The sequence below is a fragment of the Parus major genome, chromosome 25LG1 (genome assembly GCF_001522545.3).
Source record: "Parus major isolate Abel chromosome 25LG1, Parus_major1.1, whole genome shotgun sequence".
Lineage (NCBI taxonomy): Eukaryota > Metazoa > Chordata > Aves > Passeriformes > Paridae > Parus > Parus major.
In genome coordinates, this window is record NC_031793.1 from 682,483 (window position 1) to 708,881 (window position 26,399).

Consider the following 26,399-nt stretch of genomic DNA (forward strand, 5'->3'; position numbering starts at 1 on the left):
GGCTCCTCTCCCCCGCTACCGTGCACCGGCAGCCGGGGCTGAGCGGCTGCCAGAGGGTTAATCATTGACGGAGAGGGCGCACACGCGTGTGTCGTGTGTGTGCTGTGCGTGTTTGTTGCTCCGTTGCTGTGTGAGTCATCCTCAGCCTGCCTGGGTTTCTGCTGCGCTGCCTGAGAAGCGAATTGAGCTTGGATTGCAGCACGGACAGGAGGAGCCGGGCTCGGGAGGCCGCTCCGGTTGGCTGTGTCCTTGACCGTGGAGCCCTCTGTTCGCAGGGAATGGTTGGGGTTGTGCTTTAGGGTGCTCCGGCTCTCGCCAGGGTCCCCAGCTGCGAGGTGCAGCTGCCTTCCAGCTTTCCTTGCCGCAGAGCCCAACTTTCCAAGCAGGAGCTCACAAGGAGGAAGCAGGACGCCCGCCCACCCCTCATTTCCAGGGTGTAAAAGTGTTGCTTTTCCACTCCCATTGTCCTTTTATTCCCATTTCTCACACACGGGAGCGTTGGCTCCACGGCACAACGCAGGGAGGGGATGAAGTCCAAGGAGGGCACACCCTCTCTGTGGCAGCGCTGGGAGTGTCTGGAAGCATTTGGCAGATCTGGAAATCACGAGCTGCCCGAGTGTCCGCAGCGCTTCGAGGGAGAAAGACCACCCTGCTCCCTCCGGGAGAACTGGGAATCAGCGCTGCTGGAAAGGTGCTTGAGTGGGACTGCAGAGGGTTGGAAGTGGGGGGCAAGAGAACAGGAAACAGTGCAGGGAATTGGGATGGGGGTTCAGCTGGTGCTCAGAAAGTGGGGAGTTACAAACTGGTGCAGCTGACACCGAGGAGCTGGGAAATGGGGACAACCAGTGCTGAGAGAACTGGGCAAAACCAGTGCAGGGAAGTGAGTGGTGGGGGCATTTTTTGGTGCTCCTGAGCTCTTTGTGTGGGATACCTCAGGATTCAGAGGAACCCAGACGAGGGTGCTTTGGGTGAGCTGGGACTGTATTTGGGTCTCTGGACCCCACAGTTTCAGGTACCACAGGGTCCCGTGCAGCCTGTGTCTCCTGCACTCAGGGTGTGCCAGGACCCCCCACACCCTGGGGCCGGCTGCTGAAATGCTGCCTGCCCTGTCCTGGGCAATGTCCTGGAGGGGCTCAGCCCAAGGCTGCTAGGGGTGCCTGGCTGCACCCCCTCACTGCAGCCCCTCTCAGGATGCCCTTTTCCCTGGCCGAGTCCCTGCAGTCTGCAGTCCAGCCTCTGTAGGGGGAAGAGCCCTAGAAAAGGGTGTGGAAGAGGGTTACCCCGGACTGTGTCTCCAGAGACCCCCTCCCAAGGCCCCTTTACCCAGAGATATTTTCCCAGCCTTTCCTAAGGAAGGGCTGGCACTGATGCGAGTTGTCTCCACCCAGGTTTTGGATAACTCCACCCGCCGCCGCCTCGCAGCTCCTCCTCCCAGTGAACAGCCCAGCTGGGATATAAGCAAGTCACTCAGAGCCCGGGAGCTGCCGCGACAGCTGGGCGGGTGGCGTGGGACTGTCGCCTTGTGACCTGAGCCGTGCCCTTCGCCTCGACGCCGGACCCCATGGCGACGCCTTCGCAGAAAAGGAGCACCCGCAGCGGGGCTTCGGGGACCCCCTTGTCCCCCACACGCATCACCCGCCTGCAGGAGAAGGAGGACCTGCAGGAGCTCAATGACCGCTTGGCCGTCTACATCGACAAGGTGCGCTCTCTGGAGCTGGAGAATGCCGGTCTGCGGCTCCGCATCACCGAGTCCGAGGAGGTGGTGAGCCGCGAGGTCTCGGGCATCAAGGCTGCCTATGAGTCGGAGCTGGCGGATGCCCGCAAGACCTTGGATTCGGTGGCCAAGGAGAGAGCTCGGCTGCAGCTGGAGCTCAGTAAAGTCCGGGAGGAGCACAAGGAGCTGAAGGCCCGGTGAGTGCCCTGGGGATGGGGGGGACTGCAGCGGGACGGGTGCTGGCGTCATGCTTGGCAGGGAGCCGGGAGGGAGGAAGGAGGGACCTGGAGGAGGCAGGGAGAGAGAGGAAAAATCCGTGGCCTGGCCGGGGCTGGAGTGCCTGTGGTAGGGACCGAAAGAAGAGAGAAGCTCTCTCGTCATTCCTGCTCTCCTTCCAAGCGCCATCTTTGGCCGGGACGCCCTTGGAGCGAGGATTTGGGAGCAGAGCTGGGGACTCTTGGGGCTGGGGCTGAGCAGACATGCCCTGGGCCCCCGGCAGGGTCCGTGCTATGCGGGCCGCAAGCGCCGGGCTGGCGGCCCCTCTGCCTTCGTCATGCTGGAGCTATTCCTAAACACGCTCCGGCACAGCCCGGGAAGCCGTGCCAGCCAGCTGGCTCTGTCCTGCCTACGGATTTCGCCTGCTCGTCCTATTTTCCTTTGCTGTCTTTGGCACCGGTTAAAGAACCTGCTCCAGGTTTTGTTTGCTTTAACCCTCCCTGTGCCAAGCTGCTCCCACGCTGTGGGGTCCCTCGGCTGTCCCAGCTGTCACTGGGTGATGTGCTCCCAGTCCGTGCTGAGCCGCTTCCCATCGGGTTCGTTTATTTTCCTCGCTGCCGTCAGAAATGCTTCCCTCGTGGACCCCTCCCTGCTGCCCCTGGGTACCTCTGTCCTCCTCAGGGCTGTCACCGGTTACCGGCACAGGTCCCCTGAGGACACGGGGCTCCTTGGCCAATGTCACTGCTGGCCAAGCAGGGGCTGGCACTGGGCTTTCCCCGGGCTCTGCCAGCCCGTGCGGTGTCGGGACGTGTCCCTGTAGCGCCCAGTTCCCCGAATCCTGCTCCAGGGAAGGAGTGAGCGGATTCTTTTCCGTCATCAGCTTTGGCTCACAGCCGGATCCGAGCTGGGCAGTGGCGGGACAGCCCCCTCTTACTCCATTTGATCTTTTGCCTCTTATTCTGGACGCCTCGTTTTGAGCCTGTACCAAATGAGGCTAAAATTAACTTCCTTAGTAGATGCCATAAATATTCCACCTGGGAGGGAGGGACTGTGCTGCCTGTTACTGCCGTCTCTGAGAGCCATGCCGAGTTATATTTAGCTTTCTATTTCCCGTGCGCTGCTGCAGCTTCGTCCTCGGATAAGGTGGTTTGCTGCTCGCCAGATCCCTGCTCTCGGATCCCAGGGATCCGAGTGCTGGTGAGAGGAGGAGCTGAGCTGTTTAAAGCCTTTTTCTGCCTTATGCAAACCCAGAACTATCTTGGCCACGATCTTTCGAGGGCTGGAAAAAATGCCCGGCCCGCAGCCGTGGCTGGAGGGGAGCTGGGCGCTGGCTGCGCTGTGGAGCCGGCCGTGTGGAAAACGGATGTGGAATTTTTTCCTGCAACGGGCTTCGCTCCGGGAGCTTCTGTGCTTATTCCCGAGCGCTGCCAAATCCCCTGAGAAAGTGCTGTGGCTCGCGGGGGTTCCCATAGAGCAGTTTGTGCTCGAGAGATGGGTTTCGGTGGGTTTTGGAGAGCAGTTGGTGCACGGGGCTCTGGGGGATAGGGGTGTTTTCCGTGTTGAGTCATCTCTGAGTCACCGTCGGTGAGATGGAAGAGCGGAGATGCGGGGGAAGCCGATGCTGTTCATTCCTGCCTCTGGTTTGTCCCCTGTTCCTAGGGCGCGGCATGAGAGCTGCTCTCCAACTCCCAAAACCCTCGCAAGGAGGCTGCAGTTTATCTTGTGTCCCTGGGGACCTGCTCGATGTGGCGGGGCTGCTCAGAGAGCAGCACAATCGTCTCCCGGGCTGCGATGCTGCTCCTTGGGCTCAGCTTGACTGGGGTGTCCCGAATCTCTGGGGCATGAGGGATTGGGGCAGCCACGAGCCCAACCCTGCGGAGGGGTCACAACTGTGGGGGGGATCGGGAGGGCTCTGTTCAGATGTTGTTCTGCTCCCCGCCATCCATTTGGGCAGGGATGTGCCTGCTCTGCCTGCTGTCCCTGCCCACCCTAAGCCCTTGGGTCAGCACCTGGTCTGGGGCCACTTCACTGTCCTTGGCACAGTGAGACTTTGGCTAATGAGTAACTGGCAGCCCTCTGTCCCCCTCGCTGTGCCCGTCAGCCCTGAGGAAGCGCCGGGTATCTCCTGCAGGGCAGGCGCCCGGGCCCGCCTTATCAGCACCCACAGCATCACCGCTGCCCGAGGCAGGGGTTGTCTCCCCAGCACAGAGGGAGGGTGGGGGGCCGGGATGCCAGGGCATGACGTGTCTGGATGTAACACGGTCCCGGCTGCTCTGTCTGGGTGGGGAGAGAGGTGCTGACTGGAGGGGGGAGAAGGTGTGCAAACAGGAGACCAGTCTAACCAGTACCAATGCATGAGTGCAAGAGCTGCATGGGTAGAGGAGGGTCTGAGAAGAGCTGGGCTGCCTGCCCTGTGCCTCCTGGCACCCCTCTGTTCCTGGCCAACCGCTCTTCTCTTGGGGATGTTCCCAGTGGGATCTTCCCCCTGCCTGTTCAGCTGCTCCCAGTGGTGATCCAGGAGGGGTTTCCCAAAATGCCCACCTGGCTCTTTGCACAGGGACCCTCAGCCCTGTGCAGCCTGATACTGGTTGTGCCCTAGGATAAGGGGCCCCTCTGGGCAATCCTGCCTGTCCTGGTGCCACATGTGTCCCCAGCTGTGGATGGCCTCTGCCTGTGCTGTAGCCACACTTCAGGCAAAGCAGAGGGTGCAGTGAGGGTGGCTGGTTACTGAGGGGTGTTGGCAGCAGCAGCGTCTTCCCTTCCCAGGCCATGGGTAGAGATAGGACTAGTCTGAAATGCCCCTGTCCCTGGTGAACTCAAGCTTGTGTCCCCCTCCTTGGAGGACACCTGGATTCCAGCATGGCACCAGAGGATGGAGAGAGGCTCTCTGCTTGCTCCTGCCCACTGCCTCCTCTCCTTAAGACGGTTTCTGACTCTCAGGGTGAACAGAGCCATGGCCCTTGCCTTGCTCCGTCAGAGTTCATCCCATCCCACAAGTGGGGGACGTTTGTCAGTGCAAGCAGGGGTGTAGAATATGTATAATGTAGGAGAGGCCCCCTGAGGAATTCACTCCATGGGTGAGGAATGGCCATGTGGTGGCCACACAGTGACCAACTCCCTTCTCCAAGGCAGGAACCAGCCCTTGTTAGTGCTGTGGCTGATGAGCAATGCCTTCCTGAATTGCAGCCCCTAAACTGATTAGGCCAGTGCCCTGGCAGCGCCTCTTCCTCCCAGGGCCCAGATCTCATCCCTGGTCCTAATGAGGACAAATCTCCTGTTCCCCAAACATTGTTGTGCAGGGAGGAAGCTCATCCAAGGGCAGAGCAAGGGAGGCAGCAGTGGGGTGCCAGGAGGTAAACTTCACAGCCCTTCCCCAGCCCAAGGGGGTTTTGTCCCATGCTTTGTTCAGCAAGGACCCTCTGGGCAGGAACGGGTAAACAAAACCTGTTTAGTTGAAAAAAAGGGAGGAAAAAGAATTAAAGCTCAGTGCTGCTGGGGGGACCATGTGCTTCCTTCAGCAGCAATGAGCTTGTGCTGGAACATTTTGCGTGGGGTGAAACCTCAGGCTCCTGGGTTTCTCCCCCGTCTGCCTCACGGAATCCCTGCCAGGGAGGGAATGCTTTGGCTGGGAGGAGGCTTTGCCCTTTCGGAGCAAACAAAGAGCAACTTGTGCAGCTGGGGATATTCTGGGGGAGTTGTCAATGCAGAGCTGGGCTGATCCAGACCTCTGTGGCTCTCTGGGACCCTCTTAAACATGCCACTCTTGATCTCCAGCCCTGTGGACACATTGGTTGTCCCTTGACATCTGCAGCCAGCAGCTCAGGACGGCTGGGCATGCCGGCCCTCCTGCTACACTGCAAGGCTGGAGGGCTCTGTGGCAAAACGTTTCTTCAAGGAGAAGGTTTTCATTAGCTGTTCCTAGTGGGGAGGAATTCTCACCTCTGCAAACATCCAGCTCCTCTTTTTCCAAGAAAAATTGTGGCAGAAAAACGTGCTCCAGTACTTTTGGTTTGTGACTTCACTCCCTTGCTGTGTGTTTGCCAGTGTCTTCCAGCCATGGCTCATCCTCTCGCTTTTCTGAGGGATGAAGGGAGTGAGTGGAAATCCTGTTGCCTTACATATATTTAGGATGATAGGATCCACTCTGGCAAATGAAGGACTTTATCCTTGGAGCTGGGGATTAAAGAGAAACAATTGCAAAGAGAATCAGGGCTGCATTTGCTGTAGGGAGGGATCCATCCCTGACAGCCCGTCCCAGCCTGCCCTGGTCCTACATGCTGCCACAAGTGTTTTTCAGCCTTGCATGTGTCACTTCACTTGTCTGAATCCCATCAACACTCAAACTCCAGAGCCCAGAGGACAGGGAGTTGTTCCCAGTGTGGTGCTCAAGGATGCAGACAGAGAGAGTGGCCCAGCCAGGGTGGGACATGTGGGACAGCTGCCAGCTCTATATTCTACTGAATCTGTGCCCTTTGGGAGGTGTAGTTTCCTTTTGTTCTGCTGGCAACCAGGAAAGGAGGAAGTCACCAGAGTTCTCCCTCTGGTCCTGGCCAAAATTAAGGTTGTCATGGAGGATTCCCCAGGAAGAGGGGAAGTCAGCACAGTGGGTTCAGGATGAGCTGGGAATCACCTTCCACTGTCCCACCACTGGCTGCATTACCTGTTCTGCCATCCTGCTCTTTGTGAGGTTGTTTGCTGAGCCTGTTCCTTTGTGACCAGCTCAGCATGTTCCCAAACAGCTGAGGCCAGTGCCATGTAAAACCTGCCTCTGTGGACAGCTGCCATCAGACAGCATGGTGTCAGGGCTGGGTGCCCACCTGCCTCTGCTCCCTTCCCCTTCCTGCCAAGGGTTGAATATCCCCAGTGTGAAGCTGAACAGCTGTGGGGGCTGGCATAGTCCCCCAGCCCCACCTGGTGCAGTGGCAGCTGCAGCCCTGACTGCAGAGACATCTGGGTGACAGCCAGGCTCTTGGCCACCCAGGAGAAGCCCTCTCCTTCCAGGGATGGGGCAGCCACAGCTTCTCTAAGCAAGTGATGCCAGGGCTTCACAGAAGTGTTTCTTCCTAATACCTTGTCTAAATCTGCCCTTTCACTTTTAAAGCCATTCTGCTTTTCCCAGTCACTCCACGTCCTTGGTAAGAGTATAATTAAATATAGGCATTTTTCCTTGTTCCTGTGTATGAGGGGTGGCGCAGTATGTCCCTAAACCATGGTGTGATCCAGGGCTGTGGGTGTTGGTTAATGAAGTGCATTGAACTCAGCCCACAGAGATACCACAAAACCCAGCTGGGGCTGGGACACCTCTGTTCTTGGTGAGGCTGAGTCAACATTTCACCTTCTCTGCCATAAACCAATTACCTTTTCCCAATGAAGGTGAAGGTGCCTTTGGCTTGGGGTTTCCCCCAAGCTACAGCCAATGCTCTATTTCTGCTTTCCATGGTTAGTAGAGCTAGGAATTGCAACAGCAGCAGGGACAAAGTTCCCCAGCACACAGGGTGCAAGGTGGGGGTTGCCCAGCCCTGCCTGTGCTGTACTTTCCTTAATTATGGGGTTGCACGTTGCAGGCGTTGGCGCCGTGTCTCTGTGGAGAGGCGGCGGAGCCGGGGTAGAAACAAACGTGGGCTCTCCTGAAGCTGTTGAATTTTTGTGTCGGGGCTGTGAGTGGCTCAGAAGCACCTCTGTAGGAGCAAGGTTCTGATAGCAGAGGTCTTTCCTCCCTCTTGCACAAAAGCCAGCTCCAGCCACTTGCTCTGGCTGCTGCTTTCCACGCACACATTCTCCTGCCATCCAGTCCAGTGCCACCATCCTGGCCAGGCAGAGCCTGGTGTCTCTACGCTGCAGTGCTCAACTGGAGCTAAGAACTTTGCTGGGGTTTTTATTTATTAACAGCTTAAGGACAGGCACAGTTTCTCCCTAAAACCCCATCTGAGTCACATGAGCCCAAACATCCAAGCTTTTGGTGTGGATGTAATGCAGGCTTCAGAAGGGGTGGGAGCCCAAAGGAAACTCTGCCCCATGGGCACTGAGTGGGCCAGCTGCCCCACTGCAGCTCCCAGCCCCCAGTGGAAGGAGCCATGTGCCCCCCTCTCTGTGCAGTGCAGTGGGTGTGCCATGGCTGTGGAAGGGCTCTGGATCAGGCCTGGCAGAGCAGGGAGATGAGTCACGCTCAGCCATGTGTCTCTGGGCTGCAGCAGGGTGCGGCACCGTGGGGCTGTGCTTTGGGGGGCCCCTGCCAGCCCGGCACTCACGCTCTGTCCCTTCCTTCCTGGCCCCATGGCAGCGAGCAGCAGCCGTGGGGTGCAGGGATGCTCCCCCGTGGGCCATGGGGCTGCACTGGGAGAAACCGGGGAAGTTTTCTAAGTTGAGCCTCCATGCCGCGGCTTTTAGCAGGGAAGGGGAGCGCTGAGGAGAGCAGCCTCACCCCTGGGCATTGCGCTTTGCTGCTTGAGTGGCTGCCAGGCCCCCCTCTCAGGGCAGAGATGCTGCTTTGTGCAACCCAGCCTCAGCTCTGCAGCTGTACAGAGCCAGTGGACTGGGGTTTGCTGGTGGTGAGTGTGTTGTGGGCATGTGAGGCTGAGCAGGAGGGAGGTGGTGGGGAGGCTGGAGCGTCTCATGGTGGTCCTGTTCACAGGCAGTTCTGTGCAAGCAGCAATTGGGGCTAAATTGTGCTTTCTAGGGATGCCACATCTGCAGTCCTCGCTCTGGGGAAGTGGTTATTTCCTGCCCATGTGCCAGGCAGGTCTGGGCTCCATCCCGGCACAGCGCAGACTGGCAGGGAAAGTGGGCAGAGCTGTGTGTGCTGGCAGCTCTGCACATAGCACAGCAAAACACAGGCATTCACCTTGGTGTGCTGAGCTGCACTTTCCCCATGGCATCCTATCCATCCTATCCATCCCCTTCCCCACAGCCACCCCAACAGCAGCTGGAGCTCCCGATGCCGGCAGTGACTCAACATCGGCAGCCCCAGCGCTGCCACCACCACACACAAACAGACCTTGTGGCAATGTAAACACCTTGTCTGCCTTTATCTGCTGGAGCTGGGACAGCAAACCCTTTTGTTCCCAGGAATATATGTGCCTTCTGAATCCAACAAACCCCTGCTTTGTTTCTTAAGCAAATGTTGCTGGCCGGAAGCTTTGCATACCCAATTTATGAAAAACAGGGTGAGCTACTGCTGCCTCTGAGGAGAAGGAGGTGTTGAACTCGTCCCCTATTTTGCCTCTCTTGGCTCTTTTCTGCCTTGTCCTGCCTTGTGCAGGGACCTGGTTTCCATTGTGGATCAGGATGCAGCAGGTACAGAGTGACCTCCTCATCCCTTCCCATCACCCCTGTAGGCTCAGGAACTGCGTGAGTGAGCAGAGGAAAGGGGAGTTACAGCCACATCTGCCCAGTGGCAGCAGTTTCCTTGCTCCTGGGGCTGGCATTGCATTCCTGCTCCACATCCTGGCTGTGTCGCCAGCTCCCAGCAAAACACAACCTTATGGCCATTGTCCCACAGGGCTCTTGGTCCTGAAGACATGACTAACAGAAGTGACTCAACTCTCTGTTCTTATCTCCCTTTGTAAGGCTCCTGCCATGCCCAATCTCTCAGGGAAACACCGGGAATCTCTGCTTTGTCTTCATCCTTTGGGATAGTGGTTTATGGGCCTAGCATTTCTCACTCGTCCGGAGAAGGATGTATTGAAGTGGAATGGGGTTTCCATGGAGGGACAACACTCAGAGCTCTTCTGTGCAGAAAAAAAAACAAAACCCACAACTTTCCCATTAAGTTTTAGCCCAGTTATTCAAAAACTGGCTTTGGCTGTGTTGGAGCAAGATAAGATAGTCAAGACTGGGTGAAAATCCTTAAATTTCATCCAGACCAAAGCTTAGTTGTTACTTTGTCATTACTTAACATATAATTTAACTATATTAATGATACGAAACTGACCTGTTACAACGTTGAGCATTCAGAGTGGTGCCATGAAGACTTGGAATTTCCTTCTTCCCTCTTCCCAAAGGCTTTGGCTTCAGTCAGCAGTAGACAATGCAAACTGTTAGCAAATTCTGGATTGGGAAAACAAGCTGACAACGCCCTCAAGCACATGGTGGGATTTTTGGGGCTGTCATGTGCAGGAGTTGAAATCGATGATCCTTGTGGGTCCCTTCCAACTCAGGATATTCCATGATCTCAAAGCTTTTCTCTCATGTCTTTCCTACTGAAATCTTGCTCTCAGAAGATGGAAATGAGCAACGTGGAAGGTGCTCTATTTCCATATTTGAGTTGTGTCTAAAAAAAATTCTTTCCAGCTCAATTCCAAGCATTTTTTAGCAAGCTTCTTTTTCTTGATAAAGGGTATTATTGCTTTAATCTATATTTAGGATGGTTCAATTCCAGGCCATCAAGTGTCTTCTAGATAACCCAATTCAAGATTTCATGGGAAGCTAGGAAAAGGCATGCTGGCGTGTTTGGGATCAATGGGTTTGGGTTTTGTTCAGCCTGGGCTGTGAGGGAGGTTGACCAGTGTTTGATTGTGGTGTTCTGAGCAGTTGAGATGTTCAGGTTTATAAAGAGATAGAATCACGTAATAGTTTAGGTTGGAAAAACCCTCCAAGACCATCAAGTTCCCCCAGCCCTGCCAAGGCCACCACTAAACTGTGTCCCCAAATGCCACATCTACATATCTGTTAAATCTCCCCAGGAAGGGGGAACTCCACCACTGCCCTGGGCAGCCTGTTCAAGTGTTTGGTGACTTTTTTCAGTGGAAAATGCAGTATTTTCAAGCAAGGAACTGGCCTCCCTCTGGAAACCCTGGTCTCAGTCCATCCCCTCAGAATCTGCACAGACACTGGTGAGGTTTTCCCAGTGCCATGCAGATTCCCAAGCTCTTCAGGACCAGCTCTGGTAACAGACTTGGGACTGGGCCAGGTTTGCAAAATCAAGTTTCAGCTGGTAGCCCTTTGCATGTCACCCCAGGCTGAAGGCTTGTTCCAGGTAAGCCAGGGTTTGGTGGTAGACATTTCCCAGAGGGAATTCCTGCCCCGATTTTGCTGGGCTCTGTGTGCTCCCAGCACTGGGGACTCCAGTGGCTAATCCTCCTTGCACTGTGCATCATCTTTGCTTCTGTCTCCTGGGGCTTGCTGCACCCCGGCAGAGCTTTGCCAGGCAGCTGGGAAAAGGAGTTCCATGGGTAGCAGGGGTTCCTACAGGCAGCAGATGGAGTCCCACAGGTGGCAGGAGGTCTCCCAGGCACTGGCAGACCTGCTGGGGTGTTGTGATGTGTACTCCAGACCTGTCCATGCAGGGCAAGTCCTGCCCTTTGTCTGTGCAGGCACACAGATTTATGCCTGATACAAACCTCCCCCAAAAACACAACGTGGGCTGTGGAAAACCAAGTCCTTCCCATCCCCCTGATGACTCCCACATGGCAAAAGGGCGAAACCCCCTTTTCCAGCTCTGAAACCCCTCTGGTAGTGCCATCCACCCTCCAAAACCACCGACTGTCCTGTTACCATGGGGGACTCAGCCCAAACAGCAGTTGGTGACTCGGGATTTCCATTCCGAGCTGCTGGTGGAGGCTGGGGTGAGTCACCAGCTGGCGTGACAGCCTGGACAGGGAGTGAGCAACACTGGGGCTCCCCAGCCTGCACTGAGCTGCAACATTGTTCATTCTAGAAAAATAATACACTATCTATTCTCAAAAGTGTGCTTTTTTAAATGAGCCCTTCGGCAGCTGGTGGCTGTGGGTTGTGGTGCTGCTGAAGCTGAAGTCGATAGGGGAGGCTGAGTGGTGACAGGTCTTTGCTCTGGTGCAGCCAGGAGGAGAAGAGCTCCTTCAGCCCTTCAGAGGGGATGTGTGGCTGGTTCCTAGCAGTATCAGTACGGTCAGGTTCCATCACACTCGAGTTTGTGTGCACCCACAGCTCCCAGCAATGTTCCTGGTGATGGGAGCTGTGGAGGGACAGCAATATCTTGGATTTGGGCAATCCTAGACAGGGCAGTCCGTTTGCCTCCCCACCGTGAAAGGCTTTTTCCTGGTGCCCAGCGAGCCAGCAGTTTTGGTTCATCTTAAGAGTGTAAGGAAAGGCCAGATCCCAATTCCAGGAGGGGAAGCCCAGCTCTTGGGAGATGCCAGTGAGCTGTTGTTGCTCCACTGGGGCCAAGTGGAGGGGCTGGACACGTGGGGGGCTGGACAAGCCCCTCAGCCCCATGGATGGGCATGTGGCCATGAGTGTATCAGGGGCTGATATCAGGCACTGACCCTGGCATCATGAAGGGTCTTTGGCACCACTGATACCAGAGGTGGAAGCTGTTTCCATGCAGCTGTGAACAGCTGGCATCCCCAGCTGCCTCTGGCAGGGCTCTGGTGCCCAACAGGATGCCGGCTCCATGCAGACGTTGTCCTCGCTATACATCAGGCTGGCTATTTCCAGCTCCCCTGCTAGGAGACAGGCCTGTGTTTATCCTGGTGATTTGGCACAGGCACTGCGGCACAGATGAGTCAGAAGCTGGGAGAAGCTGCTTTGCCACATTCCCATTGCCCCACTGCAGAGGTTTTCCAGGTCCGCCTTTCCTCGTGCTGTTCCTGCCGCTTGTCCTGTGGGGCCCTGGTCCCTGGGATGGGGGAACAATCCTTGATGGAGAAACAATCCTTGGGGCTGGGGAACAATCCCTGCAGTGGGGTGATGATCCCTGGGATGGGGGAGCGATCCCGGGGGTACGTGTGGTGGTCCTGGGACGGATCCCTGGCACTGGAGGCAGCTCCATGGAGAGCAGCCTGCCCAGGGTGGGGCAAAATGGGTTCCCTGAGTCCTCCCAGCAATCAGAGACTTCCATGGGCACACACTGCCGCTCCTGCCTCGGGTTCCAAGCTGTAAGCATGGGAGCAACAGCCTTTTCTGGGATAGTGTTCTCAGCCTGCATAGCCAGGAGCAGGCAGCTGTGGCCCCTGGCAGCCAGGTGGGACCTGCAGTCCTGGGGAATTTGCAGATGTCCTAAAGATTTATGGATGGGGCAGGAGCCAGCTAGTTCCCTGAGCTGGCACCTTTTCCAGGGCGGGGCAGCTGCAATTTGGAGGCAGGGAAGGAGGGAAACGCCTGCGCCTCTATGAGCTCCATCCCACTCATTGGTCCTCTTCCAGTGTATGAAGCCCAGGGTTGCCCAGGCTTCAGGAACACTTGTGGGGATTAATAGTGGAGAGGGAAACCAGAGTGTTTCCTAAAAATGCATTGGGTGGGCTCTGGCACCTCTGAGAGTGTTGGCATTTTTCCAGCAGCCTGGGGGGCTCATGCCTGGAGCTGTTCCAACAAGCTCTGGTGACTCTGGCTAGGATTTTGGGGCAGAGTGGAGGGGGAGCAGTAGCAGATGCTGCTCTGTGGGGCTCTCCCTGAGCCTTCTCTGAATCCATCGCATCGACTTCGCAGCCTCGTGCCTGTCTGTGCTGAGCACAGCCAGAGCAGATCCAACTTTCCATTAACATTTGGATTTTCTGGCAGCTCAGCTGCAATTTTCAATCTTTTTTTTTTTTTTTTTTCCTTCTTCTTCCTGCTTTTAAAAGCTAAAAATAAAATGTCTTGAGGCCCCCTTTCCCTCCATCTTTTCTCTGGAGACATTTGTTTCTTGAGTATTTGATGCCTCTGTTGTTTTTTCTCCTCTTGGATTGTTTTTACCCATGGCTCTCGCAGCACAGGGAATCAAATCCTGTGGGATTTGGAGGCACCCAGACCTCCAGAATGAGTCTCTGCTTCCCTTTTCATTAGGGAATTTGTAATCTTGTCAGATCTAGCAGGAAGAATGGAGAGGCCAGTGAAACCCTCTGGGGAGGAGGAGGAAGGTCTGTCTTCATCCTCCTCTCCAGGGAAGTGGGAGTGACACAGCTGCCATGGAAGTTTTTATTTTTAGCCCAGCGCCAGCTGGAGCCTGTGAGGCTTCCCAGGAATAAAAGCAGGACCTGAGGGCAGGAGAAAGGAGAACTCAAACCTTGGCTGGGCTGGAGCAGGATCAACAGTGCTGGCAGGAAGGGCTGACAGGGCTGGGGCTCCCCAAGGCCAGAGAGGACTCACCTGTGTGCTGATCCCTTGTCCAGAGGCTGCTGCCATGTTTGGGGTCAGGGTGTGTTTGGAAGGAATATGGGGGGAGATGCTCAAGTCCCAGAGAGCCGAATTCTGCCGACCACTGGACCCCCAGAGCAAGGGGACAGGAGAGGATTTGTCTCACGCCTCTCCCTCTGGCAGAACTACTCCCAGCTCAGCCCCATGGCTGGTGAGCTCCAGGCTTCTGGCTCTGCTCCTCACAGGGGAATCCAGAGCTGAGCACAGAAGGCTTCTAAGGAAAAGGGATTTGTCCTTCAGTCATCTGGGATTTACTATGGGGCTTTCCAGGCACTGATGCCCAGAACCCTGGATACTTCTGGTCCCTGGAGAGGGCGAATCTGCTGCAGACACAAGTGTAACCATCAGCACTTTCCCCTCCTTTTGTCACTTATCAATGGCACTGCTGTCCCTTGAAAGAGTCGTATCCCGAAGAGCTGGTGTCTTCCAGCTGTATCCAAACCTCCACAGCCAGCACAGCAAGCAACGAGCAGCAGCAGAACACCAGGGATGAGTTCTTTCTGAAGTCACATGGCAGCTCACTCCACCAGGAATGACAGAACCGGACCCTGCTGGCGGTGCTGGGGTGGCCACGCTGGCTGCAGGGATGAGGCAGGGCCAGATGGGAAAACTCGGCCTCAAACGCTGGCTGCAGCGAGCCTTGGAGCCTCAGATCCGCTCCCAGTTGGCATTCTTGTCCTGTGAGTCACTGGCACAAAAGGAGTGAACAGGAAGGACCCAGCACAGAGCTCCAGCAAGCGAGACTGTGGTTGCCTGAAGAGGAGGACCAGCAGAACTTCTTAGTCAGTTATTCCACTGTGGGCTAAATTCCAAATTCTCTAGGCTGCTTAAATGCTATCTAGACATAAAAGAAGCTGTTTTATGGAATTTATGGACTATGAAATCATACTCTTTGCATATCATTGAGACCCTCTTACCTGAGAGCCCCAAACATTAAAATGTGAAAATCCAACCACAGAAATATTCTAGAATTCGTTACAGATCCAAGATGTCATACTGAGCCCTTTACACCAAAATAAAGTGTTCTGGGCTGGGAAAGGAGCTTTCAGTAATTGAAAGAAAGGCAGAAGATAGATCTTCACTCACTTCCAAGAAAAAGTCTGCAAGCTGCTCCTGGATTCCCAGAGGCTCTTGGGCTCTGCTTTCCCTGACAGCAGCACTTTAAGTGATTCTGAATTTTGTTACTGTACTTGTAGGAATTGTTATTTTTTTAAACTGTCCTTAAGTGGAATTCCTGCTCTTTTAACATGGAATATCCTGGGATTTGAAGTGAGGGTTGAGCCTGGGATTTTGAAACCTTTGCTTTAGTCTGCAGAATAACAGAATAACTTCTCCATGCTGGCTGGGGTCAGGAAACATAAAGAAATGCAGGAAAATCTGCTGCTGGCCAGTCCAGGAGCTTCTGACATCCAGCATCTTTGAGTCTGGGAGCACCATCCCTGCTGGTCCTGGCTCCCATTCCCGGTTGTGTGGATCCTGCCCTGGGTGTGCCGGCGGTGCCGCAGCCGCTCCCGGGTGTTGGTGACCCCTTGGCTCAGGAACGCGCCCACGGCCGAGGGGCTCCCCCGTTCCTCGGGCACATTCCACCCCCACCAGTCCCACACCTCATTTTGAGGGAGGTGGGGTGACAATCCCAGCCTGGGCTTAGCTGGGGGCCCGTTGGGTCTTTTCTTTTTATAGGACCTACCAAAATAGCTCCAGTCGGTGTTTTGGTGGCGCAGCCAGATCAGATTCCCTGGTCACACGGAGGGTCTGTAAGGAAAGGCTTTGACCTGCTGTCAGAGGGCTGGAAAAGAGACGGGGAAGTGTGGGCCAGGATGGTGCAGGGGTGTGTGGATGGTGATGCCAGAGGTCAGACTGGGGGGCTGAGGCATCCGCTGGGCAGCAGCTGAGCTCATGGCGAGGCACAGCCGTGGCAGTGCAGCCCCCGCTCAGTGCCTGGTGCTCCCTGTCCATTCCAGGAGAGGCATCAAACCCTTGGTGCTGGCAGGGTGCCACAGATTCCTCTGCCTGGCCACCTCAGCTGGGCAGCACTGGCTGTGGGGCAGTTTCAGCTCCTCCACCATCCAGCCCCGTGTCACACGATGCCACACCATGCCACAGCACATCTGTCTGTATCATGCCGTGGTGGGCTCTGCCACACCTCACAGTGCATCCATGCCATGCTGCACCACTTTGTGCCACTGCACAACACACTGCAGTGTCCCACCGTGCTGTCCTGTGTCCCACCGTGCCTCAGCCCCATCAGCACTGGTCTGTTGTGATGCAGCCATGCCGTGGGTGTGCATATTGCACATGGATGAGACTCTTCCTGCTCTGCCAGTCATTCCCAGCTCTTCCTGCTTTCCAGTATCCAAACTAGGGCTGGGTGTTGGGTGGCTGGGACACGCTGGTCCCCTTGGTGGGTGGTGGTTAGGGACAGTGGTGCTGCCTTTTTGGGAGTGATCAGAGGGGGGCAGGCGTGACACTCTGTGCTTGGGGCACAGTGCACAGGCTTTTCTGAGAACAGGCCTGTGGAGAAGAACTTGGATGTTTAGGTAGATGAGAAGCTGGACAAGACTTTAAAGTCCCTTCCAGTACTTAGAGGGATGCCAAAATTTTGAGAGGGACTTCTTACAAGGACCTGGAGTGACAGGACAAGGGGTAATATCTTCCCCCTGCCAGAGGGCAGGGTTAAGTGGGATATTGGGAAGAAATTATCCCTTGTGAGGGTGGTGAGGCCCTGGCACAGAGTGCCCAGAGAAGCTGTGGCTGCCCCTGGATCCCTGGAAGTGTCCAAGGCCAGTTTGGACGGGGCTTGGAGCAACCTGGGATAGTGGAAGATGTCTCTGCCCATTGCAGGGGGTGGAACTAGATGTGCTTTAAGGTCCCTTTGAACCAAAACAATTCCATCATTTCCTGATGACTGTAATTATTATTGCTGTGCCACTCACCTGTGCCACCCTTTGCCCTGCAGGAATGCCAAGAAGGAAGGGGACCTGCTGACTGCCCAGGCACGCCTTAAGGATGTGGAGGCTTTGCTTAATTCCAAAGAGGCTGCGCTCTCCACCGCCCTGGGTGAGAAGAGGAATCTGGAAACTGAAGTGCGGGACCTGAGGGGACAGGTGGCCAAGGTGAGCAGTGGCAGCTCTGTCTCCAGCTGACCCAGGGATCCCTTTTTACCCCCCTGCCTGGGGGCTGCCAGGTCCCTGCTCTGCCAGGGGCTGTGGGGCAGATGCAGTTGGGTGGTGAGTCCCCAGCCATGCCAGGTGCTGTGAGCCTGCTGTGATGGTGTTTCTCAATTCCCTGCCAGCTGGAAAGTGCCTTGAACGAAGCCAAGAAGCAGCTGCAGGATGAGATGCTGCGCCGTGTGGATGCTGAGAACCGTCTGCAGACCCTGAAGGAAGAGCTGGAATTCCAGAAGAACATTTACAGCGAGGTGAGCTGTGATGTGCCGCGATGGGGCTGGGATCACTTGCTGTAACCCCCACTGTTCTGTCCCCTCCCTGAGGTGACACAGTGTCCCCTGACCTGTCCCCTCCCTGAGGTGACACAGTGTCCCCTGACCTGTCCTCAGGAGCTGCGGGAGACCAAGCGGCGTCACGAAACCCGACTGGTGGAGATCGACAATGGGCGGCAGCGGGAGTTCGAGAGCAAACTCTCTGAGGCCCTGCAGGAGCTGCGGAGCCAGCATGAAGCCCAGATCAGGCTCTACAAGGAGGAACTGGAGAAAACCTACGGGGCAAAGGTGAGCAGCCTCCTCATGCCACTGTCCTCTCCCTCCAGCCCCACAGAGCATGGGTGGGCTGTGGGTGCTGAGCTGCTGATCCCCCTGTCCTGTCCCCCAGCTGGAGAATGCCAAGCAGTCGGCTGAAAGGAACAGCAACATGGTGGGTGCTGCCCATGAGGAGCTGCAGCAGACCCGGATCCGCATTGACAACCTCTCCTCAGAAGTCAGCCAGCTGCAGAAGCAAGTGAGTTGAGACCAGAGGGTTCTTTGGGATGTCTGCCCTGGGGATGGATGGTCCCCTTCTGGACATGGTCCCGGGTGGAGTGGCCCACCCTCACCTTCCCTCCCCACAGCTGGCTGCCAAGGAAGCGAAGCTGCACGATCTGGAGGATATTCTGGCCAGGGAACGCGAGACCAACCGGCGCCTGCTTTCCGACAAGGAGCGGGAGATGGCTGAGATGCGGGCACGCATGCAGCAGCAGCTGGATGAGTACCAGGAGCTGCTGGACATCAAGCTGGCTCTGGATATGGAGATCAACGCCTACCGCAAGCTGCTGGAGGGCGAGGAGGAGCGGTGAGCGCGGGGTGCTGTGCCCAGCTTTGGGCTACGTGGGTCCCAGCCCTTGTGTCCTCACTGGCTTCATCTCCTCTTCTCCCCCTGCCAGGCTGAGGCTGTCCCCCAGCCCTTCATCCCACAAAGGTGCATCCCGAAGCCACCTGTCCACCCCGGGCTCCTCCAAGAAGCGGAAGCTGGAGGACAGTGAGAGCCGGACCAGCTTCTCCCACCATGCCCGGACCAGTGGCCGGGTTGGCGTGGAGGAGGTGGACTTGGAGGGCAAATTCGTCCGTCTCAGGAACAAGTCCAATGAGGTTAGACATCTTTTGGGGAGATCTGTAGAGTCCCTGGGGTGAGGTTCAGCCCTGCTTCACCCTATGGGCAGGATGTGAATGGGACAAGTTGGACAGGAACCAGGGTTCTGAGGGTCACTGCTCTTTCTCGCAGGACCAGGCGATGGGGAACTGGCAGATCAAGCGGCAGAATGGGGACGATCCCCCCATTACCTACCGCTTCCCCCCGAAGTTCACCCTGAAGGCTGGCCAGGTGGTCACGGTGAGTCACTGCCTGCTGGAGGATCAAGGCAGGATCCCAAACCTTGCCAGGCCTCTGGTTACATGGAGTGGTTGGTGTGTGGTGGCTTTTTGTGGTGATAGACCCCCATCCCCAGGCTGTGGAGTCTGCAGACCTGAGAAGTCACTTTTCTCCTGCTTTTCTCCCTAGATCTGGGCCTCAGGAGCTGGAGCAACCCACAGCCCCCCCAGTAATGTGGTGTGGAAAGCCCAGAGCAGCTGGGGCTCCGGGGACAGCCTGCGCACTGCCCTCATCAACTCCAACGGGGAGGTGAGAGCCGATGGCAGCTCTGGCACGGGGGGTGGCAGCTCTGGCACTGGGGGTGGCAGCTCTGTCATGGGGGGTGGCAGCTCTGGCACTGGGGGTGGCAGCTCTGGCACTGGGGGTGGCAGCTCTGGCACTGGGGGTGGCAGGCACTCCACCTCCAAACCTCCCAACTCACCTCCTGTCCCCTGCAGGAGGTGGCCATGCGGAAACTGGTCCGCACTGTGATCATCAATGACGATGAGGATGAGGACGAAGATGAAATGAGCATCCACCACCGCCATCACCATGTGAGTAGGGTGCTGGGGATGCTGCTGGTTCCAAGGGCTCCAAGGGGGTGCAGCTTCAGTCAGGGTGGGAGGGAGCTCAGCATCACACAGGGTCAGGCATACCGGAGAAGGCAGTGAGGAGGCTACTGTGGAAACAACTGCATGAGAGAAGCCAACAGACCTCTGTCATCTGGAGGAGATCGCTGCTCACTAAACAAAAGCTTTGAAGACTTTGCTGGAAGTTGTCTCCCACCCTAAGGAGCACTGACAATGCCATGAGAAGGGCCAGAAGGGTCAGAGGGAGGCTGAGCTGGTACCCTCCATTGCTTGGAGGATAAGATGGTGGGAAATTGATGGACAACTCTCTTGTCAGCAGCTGCTCTGTCCTCTGTGCTTCATGAGGGTGCTGGAACAAATCCAGAGGTGGCTTTGTCCTTCCTCTCAGCCCATCTTTCCCCATACAGAGCTGAAATATGCACCAGAGCAGGCAGTGGGCAGAGAGCAGGCAGCCTGCCAGGACCAGAGCTGCAGCCACTTCACCCAAAGAAACATCGCTGGCTGCAGCCCAGCATCCTCCACCAGCCCATCCTGCAGGGTGTGTGTGTCCTGCACACAAGATGCCCACAGGAATCACGTGCAGAGAGGTGCCATCGTGGCCAAGCCATGTCTTAACGATGGTGAAAGATCTTCTGGATGCCACTTCCAGAGCTCTGCAGGAGTAAAATGGGGCATCTATCACCCACTTCCCTTTGAGTTCTCCAGATCTGAAGAGCTGTGCCAAGACTGATACCAGCATGTTGAGCTAGTGGATTGTCTCTACTCTGCCCTTGTGAGACCCACCTGAAGTGCAGGGTCCAGTCCTTGGGCCCCAAGAACAAGAAGGACACAGAATTGCTGGAGCAAGTCCAGAAATAGCCATGAGAGTGCTCCGAGGGCTGGAGTCTCTCTGCTCTGGAGACAGGCTGCATGAGTTGGGGGCAGTCTGGAGAAAGGAAGACTTCAGAGAGACTTTAGAATTCTTTCCAGGGTCTAAAGAGGCTCCAAGACAGCTGGAGAGGGACTTTGGACAAGGGACTGGAGTGACAGGACAAGGGAGAATGGCTTCCCACTGACAGTTAGAGGGCAGAGTTAGATGGGATATTGGGAAGGAAATTGTTCCCTATGAGGGAGGTGAGCCACTGGCACAGGTTAGCCAGCAAAGCTGTGAATGCCCCATCCCTGGAAGTGTTCAAGGCCAGATTGGACAGGGCTTAGAGCAACCTTGTTTAGCAGATGTCCTACCCACGGTAGGAAGCTGGAATGAGATGAGCTTTCAAGTCCATTCCAACCCAAACTATTCCATGATTCTGTGATTCATTTTTATATTGACAGAGAAGCCAAGCTCCTGCAGCCAGTGCTGCCCATTCATCTGGAGGCCGAATCTTTTCCAAGAGCAAATTTCCCATCGGAAAGCTGCCAGAGGATGTTTTCAGGAGTTCAGGTGTCTCCCATGTGCTGAGAGCTCAGGGTGCAAAGTCAGGGCAGCAAGGCAGGTCAACCACTGGCAGTGTGCTGGCCCCAGTCACTTGGGATTAGAAACACAATAATAAGGATTCTATTTTATTATTTTTAAACCACGTGATGGAGAGGACAGGTGAGTCAGCCTCTCTTCAAGGTCTAATGTGAAGAGCTCTCCAGGATCACACCGGTGCTGCCACCATCCTCAGGGCAAGGGCTCAGGGCAGAGGAGGCTCTGGCAGGAGCTTGAGGTCATTTTGTGTGTCCCTCTCGATGTCTAGGGCTGCAGTGGCTCTGGGGACCCTGGTGAATACAACCTGCGCTCCCGCACGGTCGTGTGCGGCACGTGTGGTCAGCCGGCCGACAAGTCGGGCACCCAGAACGCCGGCATCAACACCATGTCCTCGGGCTCATCCACCTCCAGCGTGACCGTCACCCGCAGCTACCGCAGCATGGGCGACTCTGGCATCGGCCTCGGGGACAGCCTGGTGTCCAGGAACTACCTCCTGGGGAGCTCCAGCCCCCGCAGGCAGGTCAGTTCCCAAACCCTGCCTCCAGTCCCTGGTGCTGGAGCACCGGCTGGGGCTCCACCCGGTCCTGGCATCGTCCTTCCCAACAGGACAATGCTGTGGGGGTTCTGTCCCCTCCCACCTCTCCTTCCACCTGCTCTTCCTCTTCCTTCTTGGGCTCTCACATGCCTCTTCATAAGGGATGGGAGATTCTGAGATGGATTGGAAAGGGATGTGGCCAGTGCAGCTTCCCACACTATTCCATCTTGCACTTGGCCCCCTTGGCACCCCAGAGCATTCCGCATGCTCCACATCACTCATTCCAAGTGTTTGTGCTGGTAACGTGAATATTTCAGCACTTTAATATATACTGTATGTATATATATATATGTATATATTTTAGATTATAACATATCCTGTATTGATATTCTTAGTCAATATTATAATCTTCATATATCACCTGCCACTAATCTCAAATTTTGGAGCTATGAACATCCCAGCTTGGGAGGATTTATTTATCACACCCCAAGGGCCAGGATGGATGAGAGTGTGGGGGCACTGTGGGTATCCAAAGGATCCCAGTGGACACTTTGCAGTCAGAGCAGATGCATGGTGACACTGGCGTCTTCTTAACTCTCTTCTTTTTCTTTCTCCCTCCCAGGCTCAGGCTGTGCAGAACTGCAGCATCATGTAATTCCATGGCGCATTCCTGTGGCTCCTGCCCGTCTCCAGCTAGGTTTTGTTTTTTTTTCCCAAAGTAACAAATTTTTTCCCTCAAAAAAACAAGATATCAAAAACCAAGGGGTTTTTTTTTGTTTGTTTGTTTTCTATAGCAGGAATTTTATATATATATATATATTAAAAGTGCTAAAAGATGCTTTGATTTTTTTTTGTAAAGAAAAGATCTATTTCTATATAAAAAAAACCAAACCAAAAAATAGCTTTTCAGCTTCAGATATTTTTTAGAACTTCAGCCAAAGACCGCAAAGAACTGTGTTTACAGAGCAGCCACGCAGGAGAAGTTCATAGTTGAAATGCTCCTTAGATTGTACCTTTTTTGCCAAAGCTTTTTATATAGGACAGGGAGAAGCGCAGCCATACCCACTGGAGCTGTGTGCCACAGGGGCTGCTGTCCTGTCTCAAGCGGAACACAGTGCCTTTACAACCCTTTTTCTTGGGATCCGAAGCCAAAATTCCCTTTTTTTTTCTCTTTTTTTGAATTGTGATTCCTGGCGGTGCTGGCGCGGGGGCTCCTGGCAGCTCACGGGTGATGCCCAAGTCTCTCTGTGGCCATTGCCCCCTCCCCAGCCCCCTGCCCGCCTGCACTCCCAGCACTCTGTGTACTGTATTCCCCATCCCAGGCACCTCTTGCCTTTTGGCTTCCCTTTTTCTTAATCAGCCGAGTTGTGCCTTAGCTGAGGTGGGGACCGGGCTGGGAACCCCACTGGATCCCGCCTGGCATCGAGTGGAGATGGAGTGGGGAAGTGAAAACACACAGAGCTGTGTTCTGGGACCAGATGGATTTGACAGCTGGGGTGATGGACCTTGGTCCCACAAGCTCAGCCCCAGTGGGGCTCCCCCAGGCCCTTTTTTCTGGGGCCACTGCATCCAGCAGGGTTCACCCCAGCTTTTCTCAGCTGTGGTTATTCAGGCTCATCTCTGGTGGCTGGAGCTCAGGAGCTGTTTCAGGGATTAAGTGAAAGATGTTCGGTCCAGGCCAGAGCTCGTTTGCCAGGAAAGCACCTAGGAAGGCTTTTTGTTCGAGTGAGACAGATTTTGGGATCTGGTAGGTGCAGCTTCCCCCTTGGCAAGAACCACTGACAGATATCTTGGCTTTTGCCTTTGTTGAGAAACAGCCGCAGCCCCCCCTGCCGACCTCAAGTGCAGCGGGGTAGGGCTGGAGAAGGTGCCAGGACAAGCCCCCCACTCCAGTGGGTTTTGGGAGGTCGTGTATGTATCCACGCTTGCAAAGCTTCTGTATTACTGCCTCTATTTTCTTCCAGAGTCAAAATACAGCTGAACCCTTCCCATGCTGTGTGCTGTCGTCATTGCTGTTCAGGGGGATTTGGGGGTGCTGTGCTGCGCCCCAGCAGCAAAGGGACCCTCCCAGGGATCTCTTTCCACCCCACAGCCGGGGCTGGGGCTCAGCACCCACCATGGATGGGGGGAAGTGGGGTGGCCCCTCACACCCTGGCTCACCCGAGGGTGGGTTACTAAGAACTGGGCCAGCTGGGCAAGGAGACCCCCTAGAGGGGCTGGACAGGGGATAGAATTTGAGGTAAGGACTCAAGAGATTCATTTTGGGGACCAGATGTTCCCCAGGATGGGATGGACTGGGGGGGTGCAGAACCTGAGTGAGCCCCTGAGTGAAGGTTTGCTCCTACCACAGGGATGACCCCCAGACTCTGCCAAGGGGACCCCCTGTGCCCCCAGGCCGTGCCAGGCACTGGAGTGAGGCAGGAGGGGACGCTGGGGAGAAGGAGAGCCGTAAAGCCGATGCATAATCGGCTTTACCAGGCACAGCGCTGCGGAGCCGCGATGTGAGGGGACGCAGGCGGGCGCCCGGGGCGCAGGCACAGCCAGGTAGGTTCCCGGGATGCCCGGTCTGGGGGTACCCCCTGCCCCAGTGCTTGGATGCCTGGCTTCCCCCGTGCTGTGTGGGGCCACATCGCCCCAGGTTTGGGTGCAGCAGGGCTGAGGCTCAGCAGGGAGGGGGGTGCCAGGGGGTCGAGGGCATCGCTGCCACCTCCCAGCTCCACGTGAGCCTGTGGATACCCAGCAACAAGTCCCTGCACCCCCATGTCAACCTTCCCTCCCAGGGGAGGGGTGCAGGGAGGTGTCAGGCAGGTGCTCACAGCATGAGAGGGGACACACTGGCCCCCTCGCTGTCCCCTGTTTGCCTCCCATTTCTGCCAGCTCAAGGATACCCATGCCACAACCATGCTGGGGCAGCCACCCACACAATGCTGCAGCCTGTCCCTTCTCATGGGGATCCAGCCCTACTCCAGGCCTGGCACTGCCATCCCACAGAAGTCGAGGTTGTGCCTGAAATAGGGTTCCAAAATGATGGGGGGAAGTCACCATGGTGCTGGCGTCTCGTGCTGCTGCCTGGACATGTTCCTGGGAGGAGATGGGTCAGGAGACACGGGAACTGCCATGGGGAGCTGCCATGGGGAAATGCAACAGGGAAATAATGCCCTGGATCCTACCAATGTCCCCCAGTGTCCTGGCACTCCTGGGCTGGGTCGCACTGGGGAAAGGCTGAGCTGGAGACCCATGGGGTCTCTGCACAGCCCCCAGGGACATTGCAGAGCCTTGTAAGGACAATACAGACAAGAATGGGGTCCTTACAGAGCCCATACACTCCCCACTGGGACCCTTCACACCCCAGTGTGGACCTTGCATAACCCTGTGGGGACCTTTTCTATCCCTGTGGAGCCATGGGGACCTTGCACAGCCCAGAGGGGAGCTACAGCCCACAGGAACCTCACACACCCCTAAGGGGACTTTGCAGAAGAGCCTGTGAAAAAGCTCCAGCCCCTTTCCAGCCAAAGCACCGACTCAAGGTCAGGTTTCTCCCACTCCTTCTGCTGTCCCCCGGATCTGAGCCCTGCTTCAAGTCTGACAGGAAGGAGATGGGATCCCAGAGCAGGGGCCATACAGCCTGCAGCCTGGCCTTCCTCACTTGTGTGCTGAATGTTGGGGTCTTTTCAGGGGTGCCCTGGGTGGGCAGGAGTTTGGGCACATGCTGAGGACCACCAGTTTTTTGGGGGGAAAGTCTAGCACAGGAAGCCTTGGAACAATGACTGACTCCAGTGTCTGGCAAGCCACCAGGGTTTACCAGCCAGGGCATGGCTGAGTGGGTGCTGGGGGCCCCACCAGCCCCTCACCAGCCCCTCCGGGCCTCTGCGTGCCCAGGGAGATTAAGGTCAAGCCACCCCGCTAATCCCAAGGGGGGGGTTAAGGTGTGAGCTCGTGTCCACTGTTACCCCCCCATAGCTGCACCCCAAGGTGCTGCAGGTTATAGGAGCCCCACAGGGCACTCTGGGGGTGTCCAGGCAGGGCTGAGGGGCCACAGCTCAGCCTTGGGTGGAAGGAGTCTCCACAGCAGGCTCCAGCTAAGCTTCCAGTGCTGGTGGGCACTAAGCACAAGCTCCTTACAGATCCTGGCAAAAGGCTCCAGCCTCCTGAACCCTGTGGGAACTGCAGAGGCACTTGGCTCTGCTCTCCAGCCCTGGCAGAGCAAGTCCCCCAGGCAATGGGCCTGCTGCAGGCTTGTGGGGGCCCTGATACTGCACCCCAGCTGGTGCAGAGGCTGGAACCTTGCCAGTGCCTGGGCTGAGGGTGTGCAAGGCTGAGGTCATATGGGGAAGGTGGCTGCAGAGGGGGAAGTGGTGGCTGGGAATCCTGTTTTGGGGCTCATGGCACTGTGCTCTCACACAGCTGGGAAGGCAAAGGGGGAAAGTTCCACAGGAGGAGTGGGGTCTGCAAGCACCAGCAGGGCCAGGCTTTCTGGCAAAGGAAATTTCAAGGGGGAAATGTCATAAACCAAAATTTGCAGATGCTGTGTGAGGGGAACATGTGCAGCCTGGAGCCACAGCTGCACCCCAGGTCTCCTCCTAGAACCCCCCAAATCCATGTAGCGTGGGAAGCCAGAGCCAGCAGCACTCACCTGGGATGGGTCGGGGGGAGGGCTGAGACAGGAATGGGGATGCAGGGTTGGGGTGTGGGGATGAGATAGGGTCTGGATCTGGACGTGTTGACATGGGGGTGCAGGGACTTGTTGCCAAAAGCTGAGAACAAAACTGGGGCGAAGGGCCCCGGTGTAGCCATGGGAACACAGGAATGTGTCAGGACAGGAGCTGGATGTATCACGTGTGGGGGTAGAGGGGTGTCCCTGCACCTCCTGGGGCTGGGGGTGTCGGTGGGGTGTGTGGGGTAGGGGAGGTACTGCCCACTCGTGCGCCCACCCTCCATGCGCGGGGCCGTGTCCCGGCGCGGG

The 26,399-nt window shown here is 56.2% G+C and overlaps 1 protein-coding gene across 1 annotated transcript; it reads left to right on the forward strand.

The window, feature by feature from the left end:
• Positions 1 to 618: 618 nt before the first annotated feature.
• Positions 619 to 22,198, forward strand: LMNA (lamin A/C). The gene is made up of 13 exons (XM_015650166.2): positions 619 to 691; positions 1,389 to 1,911; positions 16,977 to 17,133; positions 17,313 to 17,438; positions 17,577 to 17,747; positions 17,848 to 17,973; positions 18,083 to 18,303; positions 18,395 to 18,599; positions 18,733 to 18,840; positions 19,009 to 19,128; positions 19,317 to 19,412; positions 21,170 to 21,421; positions 22,059 to 22,198. The coding sequence occupies exons 2-13, from the start codon at positions 1,562 to 1,564 to the stop codon at positions 22,089 to 22,091; spliced, it is 1,965 nt and encodes a 654-aa protein (XP_015505652.1). The 5' UTR covers positions 619 to 691; positions 1,389 to 1,561; the 3' UTR covers positions 22,092 to 22,198.
• Positions 22,199 to 26,399: the final 4,201 nt, after the last annotated feature.